The sequence below is a fragment of the Martes martes genome, assembly GCF_963455335.1.
Source record: "Martes martes genome assembly, chromosome: 3".
NCBI lineage: Eukaryota > Metazoa > Chordata > Mammalia > Carnivora > Mustelidae > Martes > Martes martes.
Window position 1 is genome coordinate 167267373 of NC_137890.1, and position 14227 is coordinate 167281599.

Genomic DNA, 14227 nt, shown 5'->3' on the forward strand with positions numbered 1-14227 from the left:
CCCTGCCTCGAGATCACAAGCCTATGGTGTCATGGAAAGAGATCTGGACTCCAGAGGCCAAGGAGCCTGGGGCCTGGTTTTCCTCGGCCACAAGTATTGCTGTGAGACCTTGGCAGTTCCCCTCACCTCTCTGGGCTGTGGGGAGTTTCCTGCCGGTCACAATGAGGCACTGTGCGCCTGGCACATGGTGAAAGGTCAGTAAATGTTGGTTGAATCCGTGAAATGAAGTGGGGGCCATCAGCCTTCCCAGTAAATATTTAATTTAGGGAAAAGTAAATAAAAGTGCCCAGTGGGTATTCATTCAACAAGTAGTTAAATATTTAATGAGCACCTTCTATGGAGCGAGCCCTCTCCCGGGCACCAGGGAACCAGTAATGAGTAGAATGATGAAGACCTTCCCCTCGGTTAGCTGGCATTCTGGTGCTGAACATGAAAGTCATTGACGTATTTGCCTAAGTGTCCTGGGCAAGCAGGTGAGAGGAAGAAGAGGGAGGGGTGAGTGGGTGGGAGGAGAGGGCTCAGGGGGGCAGGGGAAAGAGTGGACAGAGAGGGCAGGACAGTGTCCACTGAGCCCTCAGTTCCCGGTTTAGGGACACATTTGCCTGCCATGATCCTTCCTACCTCACCCCTTGCATGGGGACTGAGTTAGTCTAGAATGGATCCCCTGGGTCCAGTGAGAAGCTAGTCAGCCTCCATGAGCTCTCTTGTTTCTTCGTGATGTTTGGAATCTTACAGGAGAGGATACGAGAGTGAGTGTCCCAAGAACAGGCAGGGGTTTCACCATGGAGGTGATGGGGTACATATGTATGACCATATGGAACCCAGATCTTTCTTGGCTTATTTTGTCCATTTTGGGGAGCACCATAACCATGTTCTTCTGCCCTGGAGTCCCTGCCTCACAGTCCAGCTCCCAAGGAGATAGCCAAAGCAGAGGACTTAGAACCAGAGAACTTCTACTTGGGTTTTTTTTATAGTTTCATATTTTTTTAAAAAAATTTTTTTAAGATTTTATTTATTTATTTGTTAGAGTGAGAGAGAAAGAGAGCACAGGCATGCGGAGTGGCAGGCAGAGGCAGAGGGAGAAGCAGACTCCCCGCGGAGCAAGGAGCCCGAAATGGGACTCGGTCCCAGGACACTGGGATCATGACCCGAGCCGAAGGTAGCCGCTTAACTGACTGAGCCACCCAGGCGTCCCAGAGAGGGAGAACATAAGCAGAGGGAGAGGCAGGCTCCCCACTGAGCCAGGAGCCCCATGTGGGACTTGATCCCAGAACCCTGGGGTCATGACCCAAGCTGAAGGCAAACACTTAACCAGTTGAGCCATTCAGGTGTTCCCCACGCCCCGCTCTTTTTTTTTTTTTTTTGAAGATTTTAAATAATCTCTATACCCAGCATGAGGCCTGAACTCACAACCCCAAGATCAAGAGGCAGACACACTCTACCGCCTGAGCCAGCCAGACACCCGGCATCAGAGGTCTTTTAGTCCCGGGAAGGCTCTGCTCAGAGAATGCTTCCCCACGGGGACACAGGCTGGGTCTGAGTCTCCTCTCTTCTCTGAACAAGTGGGCAGTAGTCACAGGAGACAGATGTGTGCTGAGGAGGAAGGCTTTCTGACTGACAGAGCTACCCCCAGCTCCAAGGGCTCAGGAGGTAGTGTGTTCTCCGACCAGAGACGTTCAAGCAGAGCTCGGTGACTGCTCATTAAGATATTAGGGCGAGGCTGGGAGGCGACTTCAGGGTTACGGGCGTCACTCCCTGGGGGACTTGCCATCTGACTCTGAGAGTCTAAGATTCCTAGATTCTTTCCACTTCAGTGACTAGTCTGCACCTCAGCTTTTTTGGAGGGTAGGGATGCCTCTAAGACCTTCCCTGACCTATGCACCCCTTTGTGCTTTATGGGCTAGATGAGTGAGTGTACTCATTTAAGGGAAAGAAGAAATCGCTGAGAGGCTCCTGAAATTACTCAGATACGTATACCACCTCTTATCCACCCGAGCCCAGCCTCACCCAGACATCTCTCTCACAGAGAGAACCGCTCAGGGATGGGAAGCCCCCCCCCTCCTATATCCCAGGGTAAAGACGCAGCAAATGCTACTTGTAATTTCACTTGGAATTCCACTGTGGGTTGATGGGAGTAGTTCTAGGGTTTTCAGTGTTCATCCCACTAGGGCACTAAGGGGAAAGAAATGATCACGGGTCACCAGTGGCAGAGGGTGGAGACCCGGGATGTGTCCACAATGCTCCCCGGGCCAAGCTGAAGAATTCCACAGAGAAGGGGGCCTTCTTATAGGGATGAGCTGCTGAACCCAGAGGGAAGGGGTGATTTCTGAGCAAAGGGAGCATCCAAGGAGAGTGAGAAAAATAGAGACACCAGAAAGGCTTTGGAAGTTTCTGGAAAAGGCCAGTTAGGAAAGTCAGACTAAGACCTTAAGACTAAAGCTCTATTAGGTTTTGGATTCTTTTTTTTTTCCCCTCCTACAGATTGTCTGAATTTACTATTTTTATGATCTCTACCCTCTTCTCCTCTCTTTTAAAGAATGATCTCCTTGATCTGTGAGGACTAACTTGAAGGCAGAAGCCTATATGGATCCATCAAGCTTCCTAAATCTTGGATCCATCTGAAATTTATCTTTTAGAAGGAGTGAAAAGAGACAGGCTTCACTCCTGTCCCCCCGTGGCTACCCAGCGGCCCCCAAGCCTATATATTGAATCATTAAGCGTCACCCACAGAAACCTTTAACATATCCGTGTTAATATTTTGTTCCAGGATTTCCAATTTTTTTTTCATATGTCCTCCCCTCCCCTCCCTTATGCTTACCAAATTCTCCCCAAATTTCCCTTTTGTATTTTCCTTGAGATTGCATTGCATTCAAAGTCTTGGTTAACATGGGCTGAAACGATATCTTCAGAGAATTTCAGTCTTCTCCAAAAATAAGATAGAACTTTCTATTTTTCTTAACAATGTTATTTTTCCTGAATCACTCCTTGTCCATAGAAGGTGCTCAGGCAGGTTTAATGGGAAGGGGCTGTGAGCTGTTTTGGGGAATAGGAGAGCCCTACTTCAGAGCCAGGCTATGCCCTTCAGAAAGAACAGCAGGTGGTGTCCCTGGGGCCTGATGATCTGAAGGCCCAAAGGGGGCCCAAAGGGGCATTCCAGAAATTGGGGCCTAACAGGAGGTATTCAAGGCTCCCTAACAAAAGCCGCCTGCCCAACTCCCCTCCCACCCTATGCCACATACACACAGCAAGGCTGGGAGTTTCTGGGAACAGCAGAGGTGACAGGCCCTGGGGGACGGTCTGAGCTCTGAGGAGGCAGGAAGGCAGCACACGGTCCATCCCAAGGGATGGGGCAGCAGCGCCCTAGGGGCCCTCAGAGGCGACCAGGCAGTCAACACAGCCAGGGACGTGCTAGGCTAGTACTTCTCTTTTTATTGTTTCTGTCCAGAGCCCCTGCTGCAGGGGAGGGGTGGGCACAGAGGGGGGCACCCCTTCCCCTGCCTGAGACCGCTCTCTGCCTCTCTCCTCACGTCTCTCCAGCATCTCGCCCACCCTCTCTCCTTCTGAATCTCCTGCTCCCACAAATGGCACCTTCGGGGGTTCCCTCTTGCAGCCCCTGCTTTCTAAGCCCACCCTGGGAAAGGAAGGGGCCACGGAGTCCATGTCAAGCCCCCATTCCCACAGGGGCTAGTCCTCCAGTCACCTGCCAGGCTTGCTGGGGAGGCTGCCCTTTCTTTCTGACCCAGGCTAGGGAGTAGGGAGTGGGGAGGTCTCCAGGTTCCGTCCTGGTCCTATGGGGTCCCAACGCCCTGCTCTGGGGCCCTCTCCAAAGGTAGAGGCTAGGGCCTGACGTCCCAGAAGTGGGAGGGGACTGGTCTGCTCTGGTTCCATGCTGGTCCTGCCCAGCACACGCGGAGGGCAGCTAGGAGCCAGGCTCACTCATTTCCAACATCCAGGATCATACGGCTGGGGCTGCCTGTGCCTGGGCAGGGGTAGGCCATGTCCCCTGCGGGGGCCATGCATGGTGGTGGGTGAGCAAGTGTCAGAGGTTGTGAGGGGAACATTGTGGCTGGGTGTGGTGCCCTGGGATGGAAGGAGGCTGGCTTTAGGAGGCAGTGAGGACAGGGGCGAGGATGGTCTCTGGTGGCAGAGGGGTCTCTGGCTTTAAAGCACCTCATGTTGCTGCTGTGTGGCCTCGCTGACAACCTGGGGAGGGAGAGAAGCCCAGTCCAAACCAGCGCCAACAGGAGAATAGGGCCCCAGCCCTAGGTCCTCCCCCGACTCCGATGTAGCAGGACCCCTTCTCCCTCCAGGCAGAGCCTTGAACCAGCACAGCTGGTGGAAGGCACCTGGCTGACAGCCTCACAGACATACCCCAGAGCACCCACCAGGCTAAGGGAAGCAGGCAGATGGCTCACCTCCCCATCCCGGGTCTCGATGGTCTTGATCATCACCGTCTTCTTGGTGTGGACCTCAGAACCCCTTTGCTCCGGGCTTGTTTCTGTAACAGATCCACCCACACACTCAGCCTGACCCAGTCCAGGCCTGGGCCACTCTAGGGACTGGGAGTCCCTCCCTGGTCCCATGAGGTGGAGCCCAAAACACTCCTACCCCCTCAAGATGGGCCTATGACTTTTTCGGCAAGACTTTATAGCCATCCTTGAGCTCTACAGATGCCGGGGCGAGTCCCACGGCTAAGACGGGCTCAGGAGCCAAGAGACACTGATTCAGGAGAGTGGGGGACCCCTGAGGCCCCAGGCCATCCAACATTCCCACTCCTCACACACGTCCTCACTCCCCCTCCACCACTGGGCTCCAGCACAGCCTTGTGTGAACTTGTACCCTGAAAGAACCCCAAACACAGTCCCAAGATACTCTTTTGAAGGGCCTCATGGTACCCAGCCCCTCTTTAAGAGTCCAGATGAGGCGTGCCTTGGGTGGGGTGCAGTCGGTTAAGCTTCGGACTCTTGGATTTGCCTAGGTTGTGATCTCAGGGTTTGAGATCCAGCCCCACATCGGGCTCCAAGCTTAACTCAGAATCTGCTTGAGACTCTCTCTCCCTCTGCCCCCTGCCCACCTTCTCTCTCTCTCTCATAAATAAATAGATCTTAAAAAGAGAGAGAGAGAGACCGGATGAGTAAACTGTGTCTTAATGAAAGAGAGACAGACTGGAGTCGGTTACGGATTCACTGTGCTGACGGCCATTCCCTTGCCTCTCTATGCCTTGATTTCTTTGCCATGAAACACCAGCCTCGATGCGCTATCTTGGCCACAGAGCCACTGATTTGAAAAAGCATTAAGCAGTTTCAATTGCAAGGCTCACACTTGGGTGTCTGCATAAACTACTGAAAAAAAAAGAGGTTGTGTTTTCTAGGGCGGGTCAAATTTAGGTCCTGGGTATTACGAGTTTGGTGTTCATGAATTTCCTCAGCGAGCTGCTAGCCTGCGACCAATGTCATAACTTGGTGGGGCACAGCACGTAATTTTCCCAATGGGAACGAACACTGAAGACAAAAAAGGTTTGATCTAGGAAAGGCGACACTGCCAAGCCAAGGAGTCCGATTTGCTTTCCTGAAGTTTCATTATAGTGTGTTTTTCTGTTCTCTGGGGTTGGAAAGCCACTCACTCTGCATATTACTAATGTCAGAATGGCAGAATGCCCCTGGAGCTCCTTCTTTTAATTGTCTGGCTTTGCTAAGGTTTGGCTTCTTTTTTTTTCTTTTAAAGCCTGTGTCTAACATCTTGCTCCAGCAAACTGGAGGTGTTCAATAAGCAGCTGGTGGGAGGTGGGGTGGGGTGGGGTGCAGGGGGGTGCTTGGCAATTTGCCAAACAGACAATGGCTGGGGGGGGCGCCTTGTAGTCCAGGGTGTATGGTTTTAGATGCTTCTGCTGTCAGACCCCCAAGGCCAGCCCTGGTACCTTCAGAGTTTGGGTATATTGGGAATCGAAGCTGTTTGCAGATGTCCGAGACTCCCAGTAGGTGCTGGGGACATGCTCGATACAGTATAATACCATGGAATATTTAAAAAGCTCTCTCTGTTAGAAGGTGCTTCTACCTAAACTTCCCCACCCACCTGCAGCTGCTCCCTTTCTCTGTCCCAGACCCCAGCTCCATCCCCCCAGTTCCATTCCCCCTCCCCGGCTGGCCTTGGGCAGTGCCCATGCTGGACTCCTGCCCCCAGCCATCCAAGCGTCCACCTGCCAATATGCACTCACCTCGGAAGTTGAGAGCAGAGAAGGTCTGGATGGGGAGGTTGATCCTGAAAGGGAAGAGATCAAGCCGCCAAAGGGTTAGGGCCCTCTATATCTCCCTGTGACCACCCATCAAAGCTTGCCCTGGTCCTCAACAAAGGCCACTGTCAGCTGTCCCTGTCCCACTGACCTTTCACGTGGCTAAAAGCACGGGGTCAAAGGACAACTCCAGCTCTCCCAGGAACTGTCCCTTTCCATCTCTGAACTGCTGGCCTGACATCCATAATCCCAACGCCCCTGCCCTCTCTAGGTCACCAGGATCTCCTTCCTCAGGTAGTTCAGGGTATATGGATAGCAGTTGTAGACAATGGCCACATGCCCATTGTGTATGCCCACCCGGCAGCCAGGCTGGGAACTGCTGGCCCACCCACAGAATGGCGAGTTCCAGGGTAAATGCCATCCCTGTTTATGCCTAGTGGTGGTGGGGGGGAGAACTCAACACATCTCCAGCTGCCTTGAAAGGTCATTATATGTAGATGTAATTCTATGAACTCTGACCTCTCTCTGTGTGCAGGTCTGTATCTAAGCATGTCTGCTGATTGTTTTAAACTTTAGACATCATCGTATTTGTGAGTATCCATAAGTGTCATTTTTTTGTGTAATTGACCTGTGTTAAACTGAGGTTAGGTTTACCTACAGTGAAATACACAGATCTTAGTCTGCAATTTTGCAATGAGTTTTGATCAGCGTCTACATCAACGGAACTACTAGTCTAAATTGAGATACAGAACATTTCCAACGCCCCAGAAAAGTTGCCTCGCATTGCCTTTTAGTCATATGTCATTTTTGGACTCTAGAAGTGAGTTTCTCTGAGCCTGTCATGCTATCTTTTCCTAAAAGCTTGTGTGTGTGTGTGTGTGTGTGTGTGTGTGTGTACACGTGCCCTCCAGCACAAGTCTGCCCTCTCCTTCTTAACTTGTGTCTCAGGCTCTCTCTTTGTCTCTATCAGCCCCCTCCCTTCCCTTGCTCATCATTCCCCACTCTGCTCTCATATCTCCCTTGACTGGCAGTAATATTTTACTACTGGTTGCTGAACATGGTTTTATGCTGCTGGCTCTTAATTCTGAAGGTGGATGAGGGAATACTACTATTTCTCTTTTTATAAAAGCTATTAATTAAGTCACTTTTTACCCAGGTGGCCTTGGTTAATTCTCTGCAATTAGTGGTGCGGTGGCCTCCTGTATAAAATTGTTTCCAGATCTTGCTAAGGTGATCCTGAGCTCCTCCCCAACCCCAGGGTTATTGGTAAGGGGGCAGGAATGGGCCCCTCGGCACTCCCCAGAATCCCACCGCCAGCCCCTCACCGGCTTTCCTCGCCCTCCAGCAGCTTCCGGTAAGTGGCAATCTCCACATCCAGGGCCATCTTGACATTGAGCAGGTCCTGGTACTCCCGCAGGTGACGGGCCATCTCATCCTTGAGGTGCCGAATCTCTTCCTCCAGACGCGCGATGTTGTCCTGGTAGCCGCTGGCCTCGCTGGCAAAGCGGTCTTCCATCTCCCGCATCTGCCTCATCAGCGAATCGTTCTGCAGGAGAGGGACACCCAGGTCAAGAAGAGACATGGAGGGGTGAGCACCAGGGTAGGGGTTCAGGACGGGGACAGACACAGCCTTGGAGCTGGGGTGCAACCCCACATGGTCAGATCCAGGAGTTGGCACACTCTTCTGAGCTAGGGAAACCTAAACTCAAGTGAAGTCTTCTGGGGAGAGTAGAAGTGATAAAAGGAAGCATCCGTGTCCTTCCTCTCCACCCCCACCTAGGAGCCTAGAATCCTGAGAGTTCAACTGAGAAGCCACCTGTCTGTTTTCACCCCTGTGGGAGGTTTGAGGAGACAGAGGCCCAGAGAGAGGGTCTCAGAGTGAGAGTGGGAGGTGCAGATGGAAGGACTGGGTGGGGCGAGATGGGTGGGCACTCACGGTGCCCTTGAGGGCGTCGATCTCACAGGTGTAGGACTGGATCTGGTGTCGATACTCCATCATCTCCTGCTTGGCCTGGCGCAGTGCGTCGTTGTTCTTGTTGGCTGCCTGGGTCAGGTCAGACACCTGCGGACAGGGAGTGGGACCGAGATGAGGAGGCTGCAGGATGCAGGGCAGGGATGGCAAGGGAGCCTGGAAACCCTGGCTCACTCTCCTCCCCATGGAGAGAGCCACAGGAAGCACCTCCAGATAGAGACGGAGGGGAATGGAGGGGCCAGAGCCCTCGGGCAAGGTTGCCCACCTTTGACTTGTACCATTCCTCAGCTTCTGAGATGTTCTTGGCCGCGATGGTCTCATACTGAGCCCGGATGTCCCTGAGCGCGGCGGTGAGGTCCGGCTTGGACATGTCCATCTCCACCTGGACCTGCTGTTCCTGAAGCTGGGCCTGTAGCTCTCGGATCTCCTGTAGGGCACAGCTGGGCTTCAGGGCTCTGCCAGGCCCCACCCACACAGCACCCTCACCCCCTCCCCATTCCCCAGCCTTGCACTTCCCCTCCTCCTTTCCAGCTACTCCTACTAGAGTCTAAGGACCTTGAGCAGGAGGGCTGAAGGCATACCTCTTCATGCACTTTCTTAAGGAACACGATTTCCTCGTTGAGAGATTCAATCCTGCGCTCTAGGTCAATCCGAGCGAGAGTAGCTGCATCCACGTCCTGGGAGTGGTCAAGCAAGAGGGAGAGTGTCACTGATAACCCAGGCAGGGCAGAGGGAGACCAGGGGCCCCCGGGGTCAGAGGGGGTAAAGCTGCTGGGGGACCAAAGAGGGCTCACCGCTCTGAAGGCAGCCAAATTGTTCTCTGCTTCTTCTCTCAACTGAATCTCTTCTTGCAGCCTGGCCAGAACAGACAGACAGAAAAGAGACAGTTGGTGAGGATAAAACCAGCCATGGGGATAGGCCTGGTGGGGGCTGCCCAGGGAGTGGGGCTCAGGCCACCCAGAGGAGGCCTGGCTCCAGGGTAGAGACAAGAGGCCCTGCCCACCCCGGGAGGGGACAGGAAGTAGCCCAATTTCTTCCCCAGAGCCACACCCCGGAAATCTATGTCCCCAACCAGACTGTGACCTCCCTGGGATTAGCGACTCTGTCTATTCTATCCACCTCCACGTTCCTGGTTCTCAGCCCCAGTCTGGCCAACATGGGTGCGCAATTATTGTTTGTGACCGGGGTGGTAGGACATTGATTCCACTCACTCCTGCCGTCAGAAGCAGGATCCAGGAGTACTTGCTCTATTCTTGTTGCCTTTTCCTACTGGAAGCCTGGTGAAGCCCGCTATCAGGCCCTGGAAGCTTGCTGGAGCCTGTGGCTTGCTCCCTCCCCTTTCCTCTAGCTTATTCCGTTCCCTTAGTGAAATGGCACAGCCTCAGCCCAGCCTAGGGACTAAGATCTGCTCTCTATCCACCTCCCCCCCCCCCGGGGGGAGTAGTCTGATCACAGATGAGCTGAGAGCTACCACATAGATTCCCCACCCTTTGCCCTTCCCAGCTTGCCCCAGATTTTCCTTGTCTCCTATCAAACCCCCCTCTCCCTCTGACTGTACCCGGGCCTCCTCCCTCTGCTCATCTGCCAGTCCCCCATGGACACCACCCTGACATCTTAAGACGCTTTTAAGGGTCTGTCCACAGGCCTCAGGTCTTCCATTTGCACACCATGTCCCCAAGAAAACTGCTTTGCAGAGTAAGAACAGGAGGGAGAGACCCGAGAGTCCATCTCTCCTCAGGGGACACCAGTAGATGACTCTCTCCCCGCAGGGGGGCGGTGGGAGAGGGTCTCTGGTGCGCTGTGTGTGTGTGTGGGGGGGAGACAGGTGCTGACAGCTGCCCCCCAGCCCCCAGGCCTCTCCTTCCGCTCCCAGCCCGCGGAAAGGGGGTTCCGGGAGCGCCAGGTCCTCACTTGGCCTTGAGCCGCTGCAGGTCGTCCAACAGGTTGTCACGCTCGACGTCCACGCGGGCGCGCTGGTTGGTGAGCACCTCCACCTGGCGCCGCAGCTCGCGCAGCTCCTCCTCGTAGATCTCGGCGACCCGGGTGGGCTCGCGCCCCTTGAGCCGGTTCACCTCGGCGGCGAGCGCCGCGTTCTGCTGCTCCAGGAAGCGCACCTTCTCGATGTAGTTGGCGAAGCGGTCATTGAGCTCCTGCAGCTCCACCTTCTCGTTGGTGCGCGTGGTCAGGAACTCCTGGTTCACGGCGTCGGCCAGCGAGAAGTCCAGCAGCTCGCCCGCGCCGTAGGAGGAGGGCGCGCGGGTCGACCCCAGCCGGCTGGCCCGCAGCGCCCCGAGACCGCCCGCCCCGCCCGACGTGCGCGACACCTGGTACACGCGGGACGTCATCGAGCTCGAGGAGCCCTTGGTGCCGAACCCCGCGCGCGGGAACACCGGTGAGCCGAGCGGGGAGACGAGCGGGAAGCCCCCGGCCCCGCCGAAGGTGCGGCGGTAGGAGGACACGCGCTGGCTGGACGAGTAGGCCTGGCTCATGGTGGCGGCGCGCGGGCAAGGCTGGGCGGCACGGAGGAAGCGGCGGCGGGAGGCGGCCGACTGGAGAGTGGATGCGTCGAGGGGAGACAGGGCCCCTTAGCCGTCTGCACTATTTGTATCCCTCCTGACATCAGCCCCCGCCGCCCCTCCCCTGACAGCTGCAGGATCCCGCTGTCCTGCCAGGAAGGGCGGCCGCTGGCGTGGGGGCGGGGAGGCCAGCTCCCCCGCAAGAGGCCTGCGTCCCTACGCCGGTGGGAAGGGGCCCGCAAGAGGTGTGGGACAGGCTGGAGGACTTAGGAGGGCAGAAGATCGGCAGGCCTGCCAACCCCTTCACCGGGGAAGCAAGGCTGTCTGGAAGCCCGAGGCAGCCTCTTTCCGCCCTTGGGTGCCCGCCTCGCCCTGGGGGGTAGTCGGGGGAGAGAATGGAAGAGAGGTTTCCCCTTGGTTTGAGGGTGTCCCTTTCGTTTGGAGGAGAGACTTTGAGTCATTTCCTAGAGGAACAAGGCCTATTCCCCAGAAAGCCTCAAAAGCACTTTTTTTCCTCCAGAAAGATTCTCTAGAAGTGGCAGAGGTTTGGGAGGACTCAGGAAAGACTGGCACCTACCAGCCAGGCATGGAGCAAGAGGGTCTCTAGGCAGGCAGGAGGGTGGGGGAGAACCCTGGTGGGGTGGGGGTCAGAGAGCAGTCCTGGCCAGAGACAGCCTCCTCAGGTATGTCCACTGGCACCAAGATTCTAACCCCGAGCCTCAGTTTCCCTCTGGGCTAGTGTAAGCTCTTTTCCTCCCCCTCTTCAGGGTAGGGCAAAGCCTCAAGTTTATAAACAACAGGGTGATTTCCAGAAAGAGCCTGGGAGCCTCTGAGTTTCCAGTTACCATGCACTGTCACCCCCACACGCCAACTTCACCGGGCTTCTGCCCTCTTGTGCCCACCCCCACGCCTTCTCTGATTCACCCCCCTACTCACATCACCCACACCCACACACACCAGGGGTTTGTATTTTGTCAGGAGCCATGTGTCAGCCTAGCCATCTCTCTGGCAGCAACAGCTGCCAGCCCAGCATACCAGAGCTGGTATTTATAGAGGAGAAGGCATCAGTCTGGGAAACAGGCACACGGGAGAGGCGTTCTGGGGGGTGGGGGCCGGGTACCTGGGGAGACACAGGTTTCAGATGGCCCAGGCAGGTTCAGGGAGCTAAGCCCCAATCACCTCCCACCCCCCACAATGCCCCAAGCCCCCCACCAGAATGGAGTCCCAACTTCATAGCCTTCTTCCTCCTCAGCACAAGGTATTGGCTGACCCCTGAGGACATCCCCACTTCTCCATGAACACTGGCTGTCTCCCTACACCTTCACCTGGCACACTGCAGGCCTCCCTTAGACCTGACCCTTCTGGAATGCCAGCTTCTGGAATAGAGCTCAGGTCCTACCCCAGCTCTGCCATCACCAGCAGGCCCAGTTACTAGCAGGCAAGACCTACACTTTTCTGTGTCCTCCCCTAGCAAGTGGATGTGGTCAGCCTTGCCATACCTACCCTACAGGCTCTGAAGAGGCTCGAATAACAACGCGTAGGGGCACCTGGGTAGCTTAGTCCATTAAGCATCTGACTCTTGACTTGGGCCCAGGTCGTCATCCCAGGGTTGTGAGATCGAGCCCCATGTAGGGCTCCATGCTGGGTGTGGAGCCTGCTTAAAATTCTCTCTCCCTGTCTCCCTCCCTGCTGCCCCCCAAAATATAACAAGACGCACATAACCCCTTACATACACTTAGCCCCCACTGTGTGCCACACAGTGTGAACACCCCCAATCCCCAACAACCCTGTGAGGCAGGAACTAGTATCATTCCCATTTTGCAGCTCAGGAAGCTGAGGCAGTCCGACTCCAGAGCTGTGCTTGGCCCCCTGGAATGGACGTGACTATGCCAGGTGAACTGTAAAGGGCTTTGTTACTGCTATCTTCTCAAAGCCTTTCCACACTAAGTATCTAAGTTTTATCCAAGAGACAGGCCTATGAGGGGGTGGGGGGTTCCAGATATTCTTATCCAGGCTTTGAGTCAGTGCAAGCTGTTGTGTTCTGGTTATTTTTGTGTTTTGTCTCCCAAACTAGATTGTAGGCTCCTGGAGAATTTGAGAGACCATGTGGATCCTTAGCATATCCCAGGCAACAAGCATCCTTGTTGTAGTTCCAAGTAGCCTGAAAGCTTTCTTTCCCGCTCCCTTATTTTGGTAACAAAGGCTACACACACAGAGTACACACAATGGGTGGACAGATGACCCAGTTCCCAGCCAGTCTTAGCAATTATATCCCTCCGACTGCAGTGATTGGCTCAGGGGTGACCTGGACCTGAGAAGGGCCAATCAGAGACCTTCCCTGGAATTTACAGATGAAACAGCTAGAGCCTGTGGCAACTATGTTTCCTTCCCCGTGGGGTCATTCCTGCACTAGGAGGAAAGGGAAGTCAACATACAAGGAGAAGCAGAGACACCTGGAGAGAATGCAGGGCAGGAAATCCTTAATTCCAGCTATTGGGGTCGGGGGGACCTGGTTCTACAGCTCTACCCTTGATTTTGCGAGCTCCCCCCACCCCATGTCCTTCTTGACTTTGGGGCCAATAAACTTTTCCTTTTTTTTTTTTTTCTTCCCCACTTAAGGCACTTGGTGCTCGCTTCTCTCACTTGTAGCCAAAACATTCCTGACCAATCTCTTGTAGGAGAGGGTGCACCCATTTCCACAATACTAGGGAGGACAGAACATTGTTGGGAGTCCTCTCTGTCAACCGTCTCCAGACCACATAAGGAAATTGCCGTTCGGACCAGTCCAATGCCTCAGTTCCATGGTGAAATGAAGCAGAAAACAAATAAGTAAATTATATCACTTATTCTCTAGTCAAAATGAACATCTACCAGACTTGGCTCTGAACCACTTGGGGCCATTTCCAATCTTCAGTTCCAACCCTGAGAATCTGCTACCATGGAGGGCAGCAAAACAACACTCCAAGCCTCGGACAGCAGGTGAAAGAAGAGTGCTCCAAAACACGTTCTCAACTGGGCAGCACCCCTGGAGTTAGAGTTTCGCCTCCCCAGGAGACTACTTAGAATTGGACACACTTAAAATATTAATAATATATCTGGATGGATAATGTCCTTGGCACAGAGGTCAAGGGGTCCCATTCAGTGGGATCGTATGCTTTTCACTCTGTTGATTGTATGCTTGGTGCACAACACGTTTTCATCTCGATGAGTCCAATTTATCTATTTTTTCTTTTATTGCCTGAACTTGGGTGTCATATGCAAGAAATCACTGCCAAACTCAATGTCATGAGTTCTAATGTTTTCTTCTAGGAGTTTTACAATTTCATGTCCTTGATCTATTTTGAGTTCATGTTTGCAGGTGGCGTAAGGTAAGGGTCCAACTTCGTTGTTTTACGTGCGAGTATCCGGGTTTCTCAGCGCCATTTGTTGAAGACCGTCCTTTCCTCAGTGAATTTGGTCTTGGCACCCTTGCTGAGAACAATTTAGTCATTTGTGTGAGGATTTTCTTCT

General features: G+C 54.1%; 1 protein-coding gene across 3 annotated transcripts; it reads right to left on the reverse strand.

Moving 5' to 3' along the window:
• Nucleotides 1–1364: 1364 nt before the first annotated feature.
• Nucleotides 1365–10822, reverse strand: DES (desmin). Of its 3 annotated transcripts, XM_080799091.1 has the most exons (9): nucleotides 10113–10822; nucleotides 8996–9056; nucleotides 8783–8878; nucleotides 8467–8628; nucleotides 8166–8291; nucleotides 7555–7775; nucleotides 6215–6258; nucleotides 4416–4498; nucleotides 1365–4203 (listed from the first exon to the last, which is right to left on the reverse strand). In XM_080799091.1, exons 1-9 carry the CDS (start codon nucleotides 10688–10690, stop codon nucleotides 4162–4164), a joined length of 1413 nt encoding a protein of 470 aa, XP_080655217.1. In that variant the 5' UTR covers nucleotides 10691–10822; the 3' UTR covers nucleotides 1365–4161. The 3 variants fall into 3 exon arrangements, with proteins under 3 accessions (XP_080655217.1, XP_080655216.1, XP_080655218.1); XM_080799090.1 differs by lacking the exons at nucleotides 4416–4498; nucleotides 6215–6258 and having other exon boundaries at nucleotides 1371–4203; nucleotides 10113–10801; XM_080799092.1 differs by lacking the exons at nucleotides 4416–4498; nucleotides 6215–6258 and having other exon boundaries at nucleotides 2941–4203; nucleotides 7568–7775; nucleotides 10113–10772.
• Nucleotides 10823–14227: the final 3405 nt, after the last annotated feature.

Excerpts from the sequence above, each read along its gene's own strand:
- DES (XM_080799090.1), bottom strand. The coding sequence starts at position 10,690 with ATGAGCCAGGCCTACTCGTCCAGCCAGCGCGTGTCCTCCTACCGCCGC. Across the intron at positions 8,879-8,995 it reads ATTTGGCTGCCTTCAGAGCG|GACGTGGATGCAGCTACTCT; the intron begins GTGAGCCCTCTT and ends GACCACTCCCAG. Across the intron at positions 7,776-8,165 it reads TCGACGCCCTCAAGGGCACC|AACGATTCGCTGATGAGGCA; the intron begins GTGAGTGCCCAC and ends CCTCTCCTGCAG.